The sequence below is a fragment of the Triturus cristatus genome, chromosome 6 (assembly GCF_964204655.1).
Source record: "Triturus cristatus chromosome 6, aTriCri1.1, whole genome shotgun sequence".
Classification (NCBI taxonomy): domain Eukaryota; kingdom Metazoa; phylum Chordata; class Amphibia; order Caudata; family Salamandridae; genus Triturus; species Triturus cristatus.
Window position 1 is genome coordinate 1303229484 of NC_140589.1, and position 19794 is coordinate 1303249277.

The window sequence follows — 19794 nt, forward strand, 5'->3', positions numbered from 1 at the left end:
CCAAATTGAATTTTAGTTCATGAAATACACAATGTAAATTAAGGGAAATACGTATTTCATTCTAAAGTTTCTAAACCGTATATTCTTCCTGAAATCTATGTCACTTATAAAGCTTTTTAATTCCATTGCAATTTGCACATGTAACTGTGGCACATTATTTTAAAATTTGAAGTAAGTAAATAGTTTCTAGTAATTCTCATTAGCACATGTATGATGATCATTCTCTGAAAGTTTCAGTGAAATTGGATGTAGCATTAACGTGCAGTGCCATTTCCTTTTCTCGGTTGGTCCACACTTACCATGAGCAAAAATAGTATCAAAACAAGTCTTCAATAATTGTTTATGAAGTTATCTAATTACATTTAGTCCCGTTAATTCTTCACATATATCATTATTCAAAGAAGACTGGTTAATGCAATATCCACAACATGTGAGTCATACCTTTCACATTTCTATTCCACCTTAAGAGTACACCATGATAGTTTAGCAAACACAAACCTATGTTATTCAGATGCATTTTCATCTAGTCTACACACTTCTGCAAGCTTTTACGATGTAGTAACTAAGTTTCTTAATGATCTTTTTCTCAATATTCTTCAACGTATAATGAGCACAAATTGTGCACGTTTGTCGTTATCTTGCAAAAGGGATCAAAATCTGTTTTATGTGTCAAGCAGGGATTCAGCAATTTATCTGCTTCATGAAAGGACAGAAAGATGCCCTGCACCCAGGAGTCTCAAGATTCTGTTAGCAATGATGACTAGAACCAAACCAAAGACATCTGTTTAGAAAGAGTGTTGCGGACCTGAGGTTTGAGTGTTGTCTGCTAGTATTGCCCTGACCTGATCTGTACTGCCCCTGTACAGGATTATGTATTATTTTACTACAGACCTTGAATCAGCATCCTATTGGCTGAGGCATCTTGCTCTGAATTTGGAAACATATGAACTGTCTTTCAGGTGTTCCGACATAAAAGTGCAAGTAGACCCTATTCCTCAATTCCAGTTTTGCTGTTGCTTCTGAAAACCAGAGAGTGCCCTTCTATGCTGCCCTCGCACCCGTCACCTGGATTCCTTGACCAGGACTAGCTATTCACAAGATAGATGCCTCAAAAATGTTCCATCTCTGCTGGATATAGTGTGGGTGCTGGCCCATTCCCAGCAAAGATCCCATACTGCTACTTAAGAGACGAGTTGGGGGAATATCTGGTTTTATAACCCTCCGCCGCTCATACCCGGTCACTTATTCTAGGAAAGCACAGTTTCCGTATTGAAAACTGTAACTTTGTCTTTGGACTTTACTGTTGGAAGGAATGACACTTCGCTTTTGTGTTTTGAAAACATTTTGTGTGCTTCATTTAACTTTTTGGTACATTTCTCTCTATCTGGGCTCATACCCACTAAGTTGTCCTCCAGTGCTAGTGTCACAGCTGAGAAATTGTCACAAGGTACATGTTATGTCATCATAGCTTACCTGATTGTTTCATAGCATTCTCTCGTGCACGTTTGTTCCATTGACTAGTGAATATTAACAATACCACAGTTAGACTGGAACTCACAATCCTTCCCGCGCCAATGACTATGAAGTTGTGTCGACTTGTATATTGTTAACAGAAGGTGGGCGATAGAACCTTTAGGTTTATTTTGAGGCCTTGAAGGCTCGACCTATCTGCATTTACAGAATCATGTGCACAAAGTGTTCAGTGGGTGCCCGTTCAAAGTCCACATGTACCTGAGGCGACAGTGTGAAATGACGGTATTCGCTATGGATACTGTCTAGTAGCCACAGACTACCCGTGACCCTAAAAAACTGCTGTACATTATTGCTGGCTGATAATTGGACTACATATGCCCATTTAGTAATAAGTGACAATGAAATCTAAAACTTGTCCTACTGTTTCATTGTGAACTTGCATCACCATTCCTTGGTGATTCGACCAGCGATTTTTGGAAGAACTAAGATTCTAATGTTCTCGCAACCAGAGTACAATTGAGGGATGTTTATTGTAGGGAGAATGCAAACCTCTCAGACAAACAGGGCAAAGGTTCAGAAACGTTCTTTTTTTCTGTAATTGTGATTTTGCAATGTGTGGTAGTATGTGACCCAGACCAACTGTACCTAACCTTATTTTCCTTTACCGTTCCTTGGCTAGATGTTGCTGTTCCCCTGCCTGACAAGAAGTCCATCATTATGTACTTGACCTCCATGTTTGAGGTTCTTCCGCAGGAAGTGACAATGGAGGATATCCGGGAGGTGGAGACTCTGCCGAGACGGTTTAAGGTTGAGTGCGAGGAGGAAGTATTTAACAAGGCAAAGGTATGCTTACTTGATGTGTCTGGAGCTGTTATTTTCTGCTGCCAATCAATGCACTTTACTGCACTAACAGCCATCCAGAGTGTGTGTGTGGGGGAGGGTAATAATTGTGATTTGAGTGTTCGGTTATAATGTAGAGGTTACCTTATCTTCTTCAAAGTGTGTGGTAGCATGTGCAATTATCTTACACGCATTCAAATGTCCTATTCAACCTCAAGCACTATGAAAAAGAATGGAAACCTTGACCTACAGTTTCAAATGAAATGAGGCAAAGTTGCACATATTGGGTGCTTTGTGCATGGCCCAAGGGCACATGCCCTTTCCCATGCCCCGGTGTGTTACCATTAGTGTCTTTTTGCCTTCTAACCATAATTGAGGCTTGAGCCTGTGATTTTTGACAATAGCTCTTTCAAAAACTGTTTCTGTGTGCGTAAAACATTTTGCAGGCATCCTGAAGATGTAATTGTTAATTATCATTAGAACAAAATATCAATCTCCCTGTTGCAGTTTCACATTACCATTTTCCTATACTTCGTCTTTGCATTCCCTCAGGGCTTAGTTTGTAAAATAAATGCATAATAAAATTAGTGGTGGGACCCAATTTATATTTTATTGGAAGTCAGCCGCTGGAGCTGCTGAATACAGGGAGCACTGAATACTAGAATTGTCCATTCTTGATCAATTTCTTTCTCACACCAAGCTACACTTCGGGCCTCTTGCTCTCATCCTTGCAGTTTCTTTTCCGTTAGTGATTTCTCCTTTTGCCACTGTTTCCCTATGTTTCTTTTCTTCTTGCTCAATTGTCTTCCTTTCTGTCTCCTTCTCTGGTTCAAAGTCTGGTAATGAAAGGTAAGCCCTGGTCCCCAAAAATAAGATCCAGAGCCCATTCGCTGCAACCACCAGCAGAAGTTAAGCACTGCACTCATTTCTGTCTTATTAAATGTTTGATTTTGAGTGTCATCAAGCAGATTTTCCTCTAATTTTATTTGCATTCTGACACCGTCCTCGCTCTATTGCAAGTAAAATTTTGGTGTCCTGTTGCCTCTTTTGTCCCGCCAAGGACATCGATTTCACTTTTCAGCATGCAGAGGTTGCCTATTTATAACAAATAAAGTTCTGATCTTCTGTTTTTATCTTGCCGCAAGATTTATGGTTCCTTTTTTCGTTCAGGGTCTTCCAGCTGAAGATGATGATGCAAGGGCAGAGACCCCCAGCACAGTGACCGATGTGGAAATGGACTTGGACAGCTACCAGGTTGCCTTGGAAGAGGTCCTCACGTGGTTACTGATGGCCGAGGACACACTGCACGAACAAGACATGGTGTCCAACGATGTTGAAGAGGTCAAAGAGCAGTTTGCTACACATGAAGTGAGTAGAATTATGAAGCACATGCCGTAAGGCCAATGACGCAAACTGTGTTTCAGTCCATCTTCTGTAGGTGCATATGCAATGAGAAAAAATGCAAGATTTTTCTAGATTCTTGCTGAAAGAAAACTCATTGGCTAGCCGTTCTTTATTAATGATTTTCCAGAGCCAGTTCTGCAATATCACTTTATTTTATTCTAAAAATGTTTATATACATTTTTGTCAGTATGGTTTATTTAAAGCACTCACTGCTGTGCACCTGCTTTATTTTTTATGTATTTTATTTCTTTCATTTTTTTGATAAACTTTCGTTTCTTCTTCATATTCTTCTTTTATCCAGTATGTCATGTCAAATAGTTTTTCTTTAATGCATTTGTTTATTTGTGAGATGTTTGTAAACTGCTCATGGCAGCTTCACTGAGTATAGGGGCGGGGAGTTTGATAAACATGGACATTTTGGGGAGTGTACTGGTAGGAATTTATGTTATGGGTCCTTGCCTAAGTATTTAAACAACATCCTGACGTGCTTCTTTGTATTCAACAGTCTCACTGCTTCAGTGGCAATAACAAACCGTAGGCGGGACAGAATATGAGGGCCTTCTGTGGTTTCCTGAACTTTATCAAGTTTAGTTCTTTTCAGAAGTATGGGAGGAGAGTTCTAGAAGGAGGATCTTTGTCTATACTTTTGCGAACATTGAAACCTTTTAAATATGTAACATCTAAACATTAATCAAAGAAATTATTCTTCCAAAGCACTGTACTAAGTGATTTAGTGGTCGTAGACTGTGCATCGCTAAATTACAGGATTTGCAATGAGTAAATTATTTTCTATATGTTCAATTTTGCTATTTGGAAACGATTTTACAAATCGTAGTGTGTCTAGATTTCCTGACTGAATCAGAATTTAAAAGGGGAATGTAAGGTATGTGTTTGCCAAATTGCAAGCCTGTAAAGGATGCATCAATGGATTGTGACAGGATTTTTTTTTTAAACAACTTTATTGCCATTTTTTGCATACAGGGTACAGTCTCAGTAAGAAACGTAAAGCCGTGGCATCAATTTGAGTGCTTGTGAGGGTGATTGGGTACCACATATCAACATGGTAGAGTTATCAAAACAGTTGAACATATAGTCATAGAGCTACCTATTCAGCATGGATGAATAAGTCCCACAAGCAAAGCGAACAGTGCAGGGAAAGAGGGGTAAAAACAAGAAACAGTATGTAGTGAGGAGGTCCACGCTGTTAGTTTGTAATACATTAAGATTTATTTCATGAAGATAATATGTAGTACAGTGGCGGCTGGTGACAATTGAAAGTGGTAGGGCGTAAAAGTTGGGCATGACTTATGTAGCAAGCGAAGCGAGCAAACTTAATGAACAAACATGGTGTCCAGGAATGTATAAATATTGCTATATTATGAGAACTCATAAAATAGAAATACTTGAAAAGAGAATAGAATGACATGAATTAATAATAAACCATAAAATAATAATGAATGTCACATGGAATTCACCACAGCACCAAACCGTGTAATCCACCCATGGGGTTAGGGTGGGAGCAGTGCATTGGCAATCAATAGTGTAGCACATACAATAGGATCAGGGCCCAAGATTGTAATGGGTGGGGGGCATTATATCCCAGTTATGTCTGTCCATTACTACCCAGTTGAGGGGAGGGAGGCCAGTTTACCTTTACTACCTTAAGGCTCACATCTTTCTTTCTGTGCAAAGGTGAGCAGCTGATGATACTTCCTCCCTTCTAGAGTTGAGTGCAGACTGCAGAGCTCAGCTCCTGATGGAATAAACTTGTGCAGGCAGATGCCTGAAACTGAATTTAATGGACTACGCTACTGTTTGCCAGCACACAAACAATCACATTGTCAGAAATGATTTGTCTCGTAGCATATGACATGTAAAGATAAACAAAGCCCCCCTCCTGCCCTCAGAATAGCAGAACCTGCCTAGAAGCACGGAGGGAGGGAGTTTTGGAGAGTGAAGAGGCCAGGGTACACAATCTGGACAGCGTGAGAGAGTCTAGGCATTTGCTCCTCTTACAAATGCTGATGTGAAACCCAACAAAATGCTTTAAACAGCTTTGGAAATTGTGAAACTTGACACCACAGATACATTCCACGCCAAGCTTAAAACGGCAGTTTGCACAGGCATGCCTTCCATTTGCAATCACTTCAGATAGAGCGCTACATTAAAGTACTCCCGTACTTCGTGACGGTTCTACTCTTATCCTAATACCCATCTTGTAACCTTTTAGACTCTCAGGCATCATCTGTTCTTTCTGTAAATGTAGAAGTTCATGTACTAGAATAAATTCAGCATGTAAAGCCCACGGCGCTCTTTGCCTTCAGAATTTATTAGGCGCTTTCCTGCCCGTCTTTCCCCTACATCTAAATGTTGGAGCCCAGTTAACCAGGGCTCCAGCAGTTCAGTCAAAAATAGACAGATTTCCAAGACTGGCAAAAAACACGCTCTAGATTATATTGTAAATGCGACCCGTACAACTCATTCCGCTGTCTCCGCTTCCATGGATATCTGACTGGCACTGCTGTGGCAGCAGATAAACGCGGCAAGTTCTATTTTTATTTCTTTTGCCCAGCACTCCAGGGCCTAAGACCTGCACGCATTATAAAACACAGCAATGAACCTCCTGGATTGGAAGTAGCCCCTTTGGAAAGAAAGTCAGGAGTGACACCTTGTTTAAACGGATGTGGATCAAAGTGTGGCTGTTATGTTGGCTGAGGCAGCCAAGGGCAGTTGAGATTACAAAGGGTGGGGAGGGACACCGGCAGTTCCTTTCCATCCCATGCTTATTTTATATAGTTCACATGTAGCGCCACATTCTCACTCATTCTCGGTTAAAACACGCACACGACTGGGCACCGTCAGAGTGACCCATACCTTATGTATATGTCATTCGTGCCGTTTGAAAGCTTACCATCTCTCTGCTCTCAGCCCTGAGGTGCGACGCAGCAGAACTCCTCCAGTGGTGGGTGGGTTTGCCAGTCTTCAGTGCTCAACTCTCTCAGCAGAGCTGGTCTTCGGGGCCCTGTGCTGCCCTGAATGACTAGAGCCGCCCCTAGGCCTCACGCAGTACATGGGACACCTCTCACAGCCCGACTCCCGTGTGAATCACAGGCCCAGACAGTGCAACTGCTGCCAGTCTGCAGCAAGGGCCGGCCGCACCAACTAACTGCGCAACGCATATCAGCACACAGGCCTAGGAAGTACACCTGCCACCACCCTCCTTGAAAGCACAGACGTGCAACTGCTCCCACTCAACTTTACAAGCCAGGTACAAATAAATGATGTCAGTCACCTGCACGGTTGAAAAACTGCAAGTATCAGTCACGGGCACAACCACCCACTTTCGGTTTACAGAATGTGCCAACTACCAGTAATCCACAGTCGTGGCTCGCGGGGGGAGGGGGGGGGGGGTGTCGCGCACGGGGGAATGAAATATTAAAACAAAAAACTTACCTTACAGCCGGTCCACGCCACCTCTCAGACCTCTGCTCCCCTTGGCGCCTTCACGAACGGCACTGGAGGGGCCTGCCAACCCCTCTCAGCCAATCCTGGCGCTGCCAGCAGCGCCAGGATTGGCTGACGGCACAGCTTACGCTCCGCCCGCCGCCTGCCCTTTAGGAGACCGAGGGGCTCCTAATGCGCATGCGCAAGCCAGCGCAAACACAAGTACGCATGACTGGGCACGGGTGAAAATTCGATCACCTTCCCCACTCATGCGCACTTGTGCTGCTGCCTGTTGCCCCTGGTCTGACAATCATGTCAGTCAACATGACGCCGGACCGCCCACCCACTTCAGACTCTGAAGGGGGTGGGCGGTCTGACGTCATGCTGACTGACAAGATTGTCAGTTGGTTCTCCCTCGGCGTCTTTAAACTTAAGTAATCTGATTCAGTTTACTTAAGTTTAGAAACGCCGAGGGACCTACGGGTGGGGGGGCTACGCCCCAACGCCCCCAATGGACGCACCGCCACTGATGTAGTAAGGTACAGGACATCAAGTAGTTATGTAGTAGATCAAAGCCCCACCAGGAGCTGCCTGTCAGGTTTTCAGCCCATGACCAACTGTCACTCTGCCTCTAACAGTCCCAACATTCCGAGGCATCATCAGACTCCAACATTCCAATGGGTCAGAGCACAGACACTGGCTGAGCAGGGAAGGTAAAACATCTTATAATAAATATGCAGGATACTACACAGTAGTTAAACACTGAACTTACAGATGTGAACAAAGGGTTGCTGAGCGACGGGAGTGTAGTTTCTTTTTCTAGTAAAAGAGCAGTGGAATGCGGGTGAAATATAGTTTGGTGGGAGTGCACATAGGGGAGTACACAGCAAACACAAGCAGATGATGAAGGGAGCACTGAAACTTTTGAGACACTCCCCAGTCATAGAGCTGGGTTGAATCCATCATCGTTCTTTAACTCACTTTGCCACCCCAGTTCAAACTCCGCTATATGCAAATCAGTCTTGACCCTGTTCCTCATGGGAGCAGTCCAGCCCAAACTGCCAAGCTAGGTCTTCCCTGGACCCGAAACAAGCATCCTGGGATCGGTTTTAGGGTAACACCCCTCTTCAGCCAGGCTATCTTGAATCCAGTGGCAAAGTGAGCAAAGGACCCACGTCTGGGCATACCCGGCCAACTTAGGGAAAATAAAGCAAACACAAGGAGATGATGGACGGAGCACTGAAACCCACTGTGGTTCTCGCAAGTAACTGTGTGGTGTATATGAGCTGAGGGGGCTCAGAGTAGGTGGTCCTCATCAGACGTGTCCTTGTCTGAGGCATGAAGTAAACGGCCATCAGGGGTCAACAGTGGGCAGTCCCATAGTATCTGGTCCCACGCCTGTGTGTGGTCATGGCTGCGACATCACCTCTGTACTTCAGGTTTCATAATAGTAGCGTCACATTCCGCCCACTTGAGCATTTTTTGTCTCCAACCTAGGAGGGAGGGACCTATGAGGGGTTGCCAAAAATGGAAATATGGCGATGGGCCAAAATTAAGGGAAGGTCTGTAAACTTGGATGTGATGATTCTTTCACATGGTTTGGGAAAGAGTCCCAATAAGCAGACAGCCAGAGTTCTGTCAAAAGTGCAACCTGTGGCAGCATTAACAAGAGTCGTCACTGATTCCCACTGTCGGGCAATCTCATACCATGTGATGAAAGACTGTGTCCTCTAGGTGACATCTGGGACAGGCAGCTTGGGCCCCTGGAATCATTCTGATGAGTCGTGTAGGGGTTATGATGGCAGTGATATTGGTAGTGATATTTAAAGTGTGCATTGCAAGGGTTTGGTTTGTGAGAGGAAGTACGGTCCCTTAGAAGGTAGTGACTTCCAAGTTGGGGCGGTAACTTCCCCTCTGGGAATCAGAGTGGCAGCTTCGGGGGGAGTACACAGTGTCCTCCGGACTACTGCCAGCACTCACTGAAATTTTAAAAAAGGGGAAACTTATTTATCAAACGCAGCCTCATTTCCTTTAAATTAATCTGTCTGCTTCAATAAAGACTTTTTCTATTTTGAAATGCAGTGACAAGGATGGTTGTCATTGTAGGCATTGTCATGGGTTTGCAAATTGCGACCTGCCTAATGACTATTAATTAGCCAAGTCAGTCTGCAATCCCCTGCATTTTCTTAATTTGCAAACCGAAAGTATTAGTTAATAGGTCGGGTTGAAAAAAGTCCATGTTCAATTTGCTGTTGCATTTTGTGTCCAGTATGTTAGTAAATCTGGGGCCGTATTACATAAATTGCCACGGGGGCGCAACAGGCATTTGCGCACCCCCGAGGCACTTTGGTATAACAGAAGGGGCAACAGACTCTTGTGTGGCACGTTCTGCAATACCAATAGCGCAGGCACACATATAGCGCCAATGCTATCTTCAAGGTGGCATTCCCTCATTTGCATGGGGGCATCCCTGGTCCCACGCCATATTACTGATGCGGGCAGAGAGGCAAAGAAGCCCTCAGGAGGCGGACTGACTGTGCGCCACCTAAAAGGTGATGCATTGTCAGTGAGCCCCCTGTGAACAGCCCTCCAAAGATGGAAAAGGGGGCCCCACGGACCCCCTGACATCCCCATGCAGGCGTGTGCAGTCACTGACTGCACTCGCCTGCAAGGGGATCTCTATTCCCCTTTAAACGTGCAGACGGGTTGCCTCCTGCACAGTGAAACACTGAGCGTCTGTACAGCAGCTGCTCCCAATTTCACGTGAATGCTCTGCCCCCAGGGCGAGACGAGTTTGCGGCTGCCCTGGGGACAGTGCATTCCCCATAATGTGGCGCATTTTCCTTCATTGCTCCGGCGCACCTTTTTAAAGATGCACCTGGCGCAATATAGGAAAATGCGCCCTATGTGTCATGCCGTCCGTGGTCCACTGATCTGGATATCAAACAACCTTTCTTATTCATAATAGTGAAAAAGTGAGCAGAACACAAATAAACCCCCAGCTTTTCAGACAATACCTAAATTAATTTCTTTCTCCGAGATCTGATCACCTGGATCCTTCTATACACTAACTAATTATTAAAATACTCTAGATCCCGTTTACGAGTTGGTCTGCCCCCACCCTTCTGGTGATTCATCTTTATATGTAATTGTAAAATTAAATGTTTTGTTATATGTAAGCATCATGTCACCTAGAGTAGTGAAGACCTACATAAATCAATTATACACTTAAATATATGAATATAGTGACAAAAGTTTAAGAACCAATTTGAATATTATTGATTTGTTTAATTTCCGTAACAGAAATTCTTTGAAGTCAAAATACACGTATTTCGCTTGCTTGGAATATAGGCTCATTGGCTCTAGGGAATCCCCAATGTTGCTAGCTTTCCAGAAAATGTTTTTGAAGTACCAATGTTGTGTTACCACTTTTGTTCTAAACGTTTTGTCGATTTCAGCCAATTATTCGATTTAGTATTTCATTTTGTCTTTGAGGTCTATAAAATGCCCGTTTGAGTTTTTTCATGACTAGGTGCTGCTATGTTACAATGTTTCCTTGAAGTTATTCAGTTACATTCTGAAGAAATGTACATTGCATCTTTTCTAATCTGATCTACATATTTAAGGTTTTCCCTTCTGGTGATGTCTTCACTTTTCGCTGAGGCTTTCAAGAACCTTTACAGTAGTTCTGTTCTGATTTTGTTGTTTAAAAGCAAGATCCTTCCTGAAATATAGCTTCAAAACTCCCAGATGCCAGCACTTCTATGTTTTCTGTAATGATAATAGCTTGACTGTACCTTGTCAATATTGAACTCTTACTTAAAATCTGCTAGCATATTGCTATGTTTCCATGAAGAGTGGTGTCTGCTCTTGCTATAGTTGGACTTCTAAATCGCCCACTGGTCTGTTGGTCCTTCATGGCAGCTTTTTGCAGCATGGAGACTACTTGACCGATTCCAAACACTGCCAGCAATTAAAATAGAAATATTACTATTGCCTACACACGCACGATGTTGGCCTAAAACATGAAAAGTACATAGTCCTGTAAAAATACTCACAAGCCCTGAGGCACAGTAATAGTAGAGTAAAAATGTGCAAGAGTTGAAGAAGAATACATGAGAATATCAGGTTTCTCTGAACCCTCGAGAATTCACATAGTGAATAGACTATCATGTGAAGCATGCACAGATGCCACAGTGGTATTTGCAATTATAAAGGTGATGTATTGCAAACAATTCAATTGATCCAGCGATGTCACAAAAAGAGGTTGATGAAATCTGCAGGCTGCAGTTGATCCAGAACTTTACGGCACAAGTAATGTTGAACCTGTCTAGGTACACTCGTCTCTCACCTATCTTAACCAAAATCCATTGGTTGTCCATTAGCAAAAAAATATGATTTAAAGGCCTCTGTGTTATCCGTCAGGCTTATCTTAAGGTCAGGCCAAAATACATTCAGCATATCATTCAGGCATATTTCCAAGTTGAACCTTGACATCACCTGATGTTGGTATGCACCTGGTGTCGGACGCAGCCTTTTAGGTTTCACCCACACAGCTCTTGTGCCGTTCTTATGAAATCTCTTGTAATGAAAAAGAAGAAACTTAAAAGGGGCTTAGAGGCGTCCATTACTTACTTTTCCTTACCAGTGGTTGGCTTCTATGTTACTCATTTCCTTTCTTCCTGCTGGTTGGTCAGCGCCTCCTCCTGCTTCCAGCTTCATGCTTGGGATTCATATCTTTGTCCTTTGCTGTGGAGCTTGGACCCAGTACTGATTCGAGCTGCCAGTGTCTTTCCACTGGCTGCGCACTTGTTACATACTTTATTATTATTATTTTTTTACTTTCCATTGTCTGCATTCAGTTAGTTGGTTGCCCATCCCTCCCACCACCTCACTTGCATCGCTGCATGCCCCTTCCCTGCATGCCCCTTCCCCGTTCGTTGCTGGCTTGTCCCTCCCACCACCTCACACCTGTCACCACATGTCCCTTCCTCACCCTGTCGCTATTTGCCTCCGTCCATCATAACTTGTTTTACATAGCACAAGGTCGACTGGAAGGATTTGGAGCACTTTACATGAGTGTCAGTTATATTACACAAGGACACGTTAATTTTTACAGACAAGGGGAGATAGAGGGCCTGATTTAGGTCTTGGCGGACGGGTTACTCTGTCACAACGGTGACGGATATCCTATCTGCCGAAATATAAATCCTATAGGATATAATGGTATTTACATTTCAGGGGACGAGATATCCATCACCATTGTGATGGATAACCCATCCGCCAAGATCTAAATCAGGCCCAAAGGGATTTACCCAGAATCACCGGGTGTTGAGCCGGGCGCTGAAGCTTGAACCTGGTTCCCCAGATCCAAAGCCAGCAGCTCTGGCCGTGGCACCACAGCCTCTCCATGCTCAGTGTTCCAGCTAGCTAGACTTTGACATGCTGGTAAACTGTAATGGGCACTTGTTCTAGGATTCAAACTGCATATTAAGTTAGGGAAAATAAAAAAAACTAATTGTGTGTACGTGCATAGCTTAAAGTAAAAAGAAAAAGCACCATGACGCGGTCTGGCCACGTCATATTGCTTTTTCTTTTTTACTTTAAACTATGTGGTACAGCAGCTTGCACTGCTGTGTAACATTAAAAAAAATCATTGATAATGCCAATAGAGCTCACATAGGTGAAACGTATTGGCTTTGCCAGTGCTTGTTAATAGCTGCTAAGAGCTGAAGTGAACTTCCACAGTTTTTTGCAACTAAAGTCAAAGCATCTAAACCTTAGGAAAGCAATTAAGACATTGCTGTTTGCGAAGCCTGCAGCCAGTAAAAACATGATTGGATTTCAATAGCAGGACTTCTGCATCAGGACACCCTCTGGGTAACATGTGCACTTTAGACATATCAAAATGTTTGTTAGGTTCATCATTAAATGCAAGAGCTTCAACCAAGTATGTCCCTTGAATGCTGTCTTCTTGGGTACTGCCTCAACCCCAGTAAATTGGTATTGCTCCTTAAGCCATGAGGCCACATATGAACTTTCTTCAAGAAAATGTTTCTTCAATTCCAGGGATTTATGATGGAGTTGACAGCACATCAGAGTAGCGTGGGAAGTGTGCTGCAGGCTGGAAACCAACTCATAGCTCAGGGCAATCTCTCTGATGAAGAGGAGATCGAAATCCAGGAGCAGATGACTTTGCTGAATTCACGATGGGAGAATCTCCGAGTGGACAGCATGGATAGGCAATCTCGGTGAGTAGCTCTCTAATGCTAACTTTTTTTTGAGGTACAGAGCCCTTTCGTGTTGAATGACCCAAGTAAAAATATGCAAGGCACGAATGAGAAATAGTCGTATGAAGAAAGGATGCGCTACTATTGTAAATGCTATAGCCTTTGCGACCATGGCCCTGCAGGTGCAGTCTGAGGAGCACTCTCTGTTTTTCTTTTCTGCTAGACTGCATGAGGTGTTGATGGAGCTGCAGAAGAAGCAGCTGGAGCAGCTGTCTGATTGGCTGACCCTCACAGAAGAACGTATTCAGAAGATGGAAACGCAGTCCATTGCAGAAGATTTAGAGTCCTTTAAGAAGCAGATTGAAGAGCACAAAGTAAGCTTTCTGTATTGTGAAGATGTAGACTCCACGCTGAAAAACCACTTCTCTGCATTTTAATTTTTTTAAAGAGGACTTGCCACATTGCAATCCTCATATCAAAATGATCCATTTGAAAGCACAGCCCTTTTGCCATTTTTGGGAAATGTGAAGATGTCCTTGCCATATAGTTTACAGTCTAGATCATGGGTATACAAATATAGCCTCAATCAGAATTGTTTATGGTTATTTGGGCACATGAAAAGGCACACTACATTTTACACTTGAAGTATAGACACAGTGTATTTTTTGTACCACATAACTCCTTATTCAGGTTGCTATAACCTGAACTTCAATGCTTATGTGTCATACTCCACATGTTTCTGTTCTCATACATTCTGTATGTTCACTGGTGGCCTCACAGTGTTCTTGGTGCTCAAAACAAACCCACTTGATTCCCAACCAAGCAAAACTCCCTACATGCTCTGCAAATAGACTATCATTATGTAGTGAATCAAGACATTGGCATGTCCGAGGATGGGAGGGTCAATGAGAATGGTAGTGGGAAAGGGATTTAGAGAAGAAATACTTCCCCCATAGTTTCTGTGTGAGGGTGTGTTATTCTGGGTTTTCCCAACAGCATAATTGAGTATGACCTTTTTATGATTCACCTGCCTCAATTCTTGTGATCCCCCCCAACAAACACCACCTTGTCTGGTCTAAAATTCATCCTACATCATATATTGGCAGGATGCTGGATCGGGGTGCAGCAGGTTGATTTAGAACGTGTGTCCCCCTGTGGATCAGACTTGTACCATAGGGTTCTAAACATGGGTTTGAGGACCTGAAATTGATGAGCAACTGCGAGACAAAGATGTCTGCCTTGTGTCAACTGACTGACACCGCAATAAATTGTTGGTATTTTGCCAGTGACACAGGACCTACCTTGTAATAGGAGAAGCGGTAGTATAGTTGGACAGTCTCTATAGTATTTATGGGCATTTGTTTTTCCTTGCTGTACCAGGTATTTCTTTTTGCCTCGTTGAAATAACAGTAGTTTAGACCAGGATGACAACAATCATGAGTTTATGACACAGGGGAAGAAAGTGGAGCCTGCGAATCAGAGGAAAAACACACTTTTAAAGTCTGCATGAGATAGCTTTCTACCTGGAGGTCACATCACAAGAAAGGGCCAATTTAGTACATATTTTATCCCCATAGTCTGCATGCATCTTACGTTTGCTCATCACCTGATTGCAGTAAGCAAGACTGGTTCTTGTAAGCCTCTGACAATTGTCCTTCTGTTTTGCTCTCGTAAAGTTAATATAGCCAGCTTTCTGGTTGTGGTTCTCAATACATGTTGATGTAACTGTATCAACTAATTTTTAAGCCATAGCACCTGGCCTTTTGTATAGCAATATGTGATTGCCAGTTAATTGGTTAGCAGCCTGTTCTTTGAATACCGCCATACCTAATTACTGCTCAGCCGTTGCAGTCATACCTTATTGGGAGAAAAAAATTATTTTAGTGGCACAAGCTCAAACGTTATCTGTTATCAATCAGTTATCCATCATTTCTTAAAATTCTCTCTGCTAATCTGTTGCCAACTACGAATTAAAAAAAAAACTTTCGTTCTTATTCACTGAGACCTAATCTGCGGCACCAGTATGCATTTTTGCTCAGAGGTTTCCTATAGTAGCCAAGCATTGTTCAAACTGACTTGTACTGTACGTAAACCGATCAATGTGGAGACACTGTGCAACCTGACCTTTTTCAAGAGGCCATCTGGACTCCCCTCTCTTTAGACAGGCTAAAACTTTAAACCAAGCTTTTTCAGGGTGTGCTCTAAAGGCCTGAAATGCCATCTCTCCTGAGACCATACTAACACTTGCTATATTAAAAAAAATAAGTCAAAATCTAAGGTCCTAATAGCAACTGCGTGAGTGAATAATCTTCAGAATTTTAGAAGTTTTGATTATGACTTCTTAAAAAGTTGTATCTTTGTAACTGGCTTATTATCTTATGCAAGCCATCTAACCCTCTCCTCTCATCCACACAGTGTAGCAGTTAACAGTTTGAGCTTATTTTTATCTTGTTCTTCCGATGTTTTATCTTTCGAAGTTATCCATGCAACTCAGTCTTATGCATTGTTCCATCCTATCATTGGGTTGTATTTTATTGATAGTTCTACATTTGTATTGTATCACTCTGTGCAGCCCAACCAGGTTATGTTCGCACTATATAAAACTTTATATTAAATAAATATTGCTGCGTCCTTCTTTTTCTCTTTGTCTGTCCGTTGGGAGGCCCAGGTCAAAAGAAAATTTTCTATCTTGTGAATAAAATGCATTAGTTATTACATTAGATGACTTATTTTATGCCCTTTTACCATTCACCAGTCGAAGTATAACACAAACATGATGATGATGACACAAATAATTTCATGAATAAGTTGGAAAGTGATTAACAGAGTTCCAAGTGTTGGCTTTATTAGCAGTTCTTCTGGGGATTGTTTAAAGAACAATATAATTCAAAAGGCAGCAGATAAAATGGCTCCCACTTGTAGATAGGAACACCGCACGGATTCCGCCATCCTGCCCTCACGTGGTATTCAAGAGGGCCCGGTGAGGACCAGCCTTTTCACCAGTACAGCACACAACACTCTCTAACACCTTGCTCGTTGTTGCTTCACAACACACACCAGTCCAGGCACCCACATTATGATTCTGATGCATCATGGTCCTTGTAGTTTCTTCTGTCTCCAGACCTTACTGAGATCATGTCCTAGAGGTGGAGCTCTGTTCAGCATTTATACTGATTCTCACATATATGCATTCTAAACTTTGCTCTCTCTCAACTTTAATATGTATTTAGTTCCTGGATTTTTTGTTTCTTTTCTTGTGCATTCTAGCTTTACTGGTCTTTTCCATTCCTAGTATAAGTGTAGTCCTCCCTTCATTGGTGGTTATAATCCCCAGGATCTGGTTGATCGCTCACGCTGCTCTGTATCCCTGCACTTGTGCCCTTCACCAGTCTGTTACTGCTGAGGCTCTGCTTGAGCTGCTGCTGTGTTGTTTAAATGTTTAGACTTGCTCCTTGAGTCTATGTGCCTTGGGTTTCCCTATTACCGGTTTCCAATTTCCTGTTTTGCCATTTCGACTTAACTCGTTCTTAGTTCTGTGTGTAAAGGTAGAGTTCTGTCCCTGTTCTTAGGATCCGGTCCTGCTTTTCCCTGAGCACAGTTACTTTATTTCTTGTTTTATACTTTTACAGCCGCTCCTTGTTTGTGGTCAAAACTTTATTATTGCTACCGAGGGCGCCAGTGAATTTGTGAGGCATTCAAACGAAGCCACCAAGTTTTGAGTTCCCTTGTGTGACATTTTCCTGCATGCATTGTGCTTATGTGTGCTATTTAAATGCCTTATGTGTGACAGTTCGAGTGACATGGTATTTCAAGTACAAAAAAAGCATTTATAATTCATTGACCTACAGAAACTCACCCTGTTTTGTATAATATACAGTTATAGTGAATACCTTTAAAAAAACAACCTTGTGCCACATTTGCAGATCTGCTTCTTTACATGTACATCATGCTCTAATATTCGTTTTTAGGAGGCTTACTAGTTTAAGTTTTTGGCACCAACATTATTTAACGTTTAGTGACTGGCTTGACTGTATGACAGGCAATCATATAAAATTATAAAAGTGTATTGTACTTTATATGAGTGGGCAGAGCATATATTTATATTTTCTTCCCCAGTTTCATGAGTACATTTTTACATACTATTGTGCTGCTCTGACTGAATCCACTGTGCTGCTGGGACAGAACGGATTGGCACAGGCAGGTCCAGTTGAAAGCAAGCCAGGCTGAACCCGGGCAGGCGGGGGGCACCGTACAGTACTGAAATTATTGCAGGCTATGGAGGCCTGTCGGGAGTCACACTGGTCTCAGGACTGGACGCCAGGGAGAGAAGAGAGGAGGGAGAGAGAGGCTACCTTCTGCCTTAGTATGTGCTCAGGGCCGGACTGGCCATATTGGGCCCCGGTCTTTTTCCCGGTGGGCCGGAAGGGTGGGGGCCAGTTTTGGTGTGTTGGGGGACGGTTTTGTTACTGGGTCCGTCCGGTTTTGCAGTCCCATGTAACAAAAGCAGCAGCAGTGTTTCCCACCAGCACCCCATTCCCACCCCCCACTAGGCCGGTCTGACTTAATTGCCAGGGCTGGTTTGCGTTCTCAGTCCGGCCCTGTATGTGCTTTTGCTGCCAAGTGCTAGTAACAGAATCTGGCATCCCAGTGAGTCTTCCCTTCTTGAGGCTAGCACATCGCTGCATTTAAGTGCGCACCAGGTCCCTACTGGTGCAGACACATGTCACATGACTGGTGGAGGCCTGTGGATGCTGGGAACTCCTCAACAACATCCTTCCTGTTAAACAATTTTGTGGGGGCTGGGTCGCTCAAAGAGGAGCTAATGATTATGATTCCAGTGATCCCCAAGTTTGAAATCCATTTCACGCTGGATAGCCTGTTCATGATTTAATGTGTGACGATGGATCATCGCCTGTAGGCATTTATGAAAATAAACAATTAGACAACTAAACAAACAGACTGACCCAGACAGTCATCTAGCAATGAGTCACCACTCCTCAACTTGGGCCCATCTCATAATGGCCTGGGATAACAACTTAGTAAACCTTCACCAAGCCTGCTGCCTGCATGTCTAGTCACGGTACTGGGAGCTAGTATAAAATGTGTGACAAGTACCAGCACTAAAATGGGTTAGCCTAACCCCTGATGCGTGGTACTAGGCAGGGCTGGGATTTTTGTGCCTCTTACACTGAGACCCACTGAATGCTTTTTTTTTTCTTCCATAAGAGCTTCTGGCTCTCTTCTGAGACACTGTGGGATTAATCCTATCTTGACTTATTTTATAAGATATTTTCCCCTCACAGAGAATTCACTTTCCAAGGACCATACAAACTATAATTTATGATACTTTTTCTATTGGACTTCTGCTTTGTACTTTCTGATTGCCTTCCTATTGTTTGTTGTAAAATGCGTTGTATGTTTGTCTTTGTCTTTGAAGGTATTACCTAGTTCATGTCCAGTGCCCCAATTCTAATCTCTTCCAACAGGCTCTAGTCTTCAGGTTCTGTTGTGTTATTCTCCTTTCTGGCTTTTAGGTACTCCTTTGTGTATACCAGCTCCTCCTCCAGATTTACTTTGTCCCACAGAAAGTTATCTCTCCCTATCAGTTGGGCAAGTTCCGAGCTCAAAAGATTCCTTTACAAACACAATCCCTCCATATATACCATAAGCTTGTCCACTCAGGTTTCTTCGTCCTTGTTATGTTTGGAGTTTTTAATTTCATCTGGAGAGTATTGGAACCTTGATAATTTAAATTTGGTCCACAGGCATTTTTGAAACTAGTAGCGAGTAGAAATGTCCCTATTGTCAGTAGTCACAAAATGTCCACTCCTTTGGCAGCAAAAGGAAGGATTAGGAAGACTGGGAAATAAAAACAAATGTGGCTGAGTTTACCAAAGACTCATGATATTCCTCGTTGGTATTTTATTAGTTGTGTTATTCGTAGTGATTCTGATTATATTGAAAGACTTTTGATAGTTATAATGTGCAATATATCTTTCGTAAAGTTATTTCTCAAGTGAAGCAAATATATGATACTGATTGTGAACTGAAATGATGCAACACATTTTAGCCCAGATTTGTTTTTAAGTACATTGTGACCTCCAAGCTAATGACGTATTGATTTGATTTAATTTTATGACATCTGTTCCTTTCTTCTAAGCACTGTTCTGAATTGGTGTTCCTTTCATGCTAATAATTGTGTCTTTGTTCTGAAACAGAGACTGCAGAGTGATCTCGAAATGGAGCAAGTTAAAGTGAACTCCCTGACTCACATGGTGGTGATTGTTGATGAAACCAGTGGAGAGAGTGCAACGGCTGCGCTTGAACACCAGCTACAGGTTAGTGTGTTCGGAAAGTGGTCTGAAATCAAGGACCTCTTTCTGATTTTTTAGGTCTCGGCTAG

The 19794-nt window shown here is 42.8% G+C and overlaps 1 protein-coding gene across 4 annotated transcripts in view; it reads left to right on the top strand.

Annotated features, from left to right (window-relative positions):
• UTRN (utrophin) overlaps positions 1-19794 on the top strand; it is a 1396454-nt gene that overhangs the window by 336129 nt on the left and 1040531 nt on the right. For all 4 annotated transcript variants that reach the window (XM_085612275.1, XM_085612279.1, XM_085612276.1 and 1 more), the window contains 5 exons: positions 2153-2316; positions 3484-3681; positions 13231-13412; positions 13615-13765; positions 19610-19729. In XM_085612275.1, the coding sequence (XP_085468401.1) occupies positions 2153-2316; positions 3484-3681; positions 13231-13412; positions 13615-13765; positions 19610-19729 (815 nt within the window). The remainder of the gene's footprint in view (positions 1-2152; positions 2317-3483; positions 3682-13230; positions 13413-13614; positions 13766-19609; positions 19730-19794) is intronic.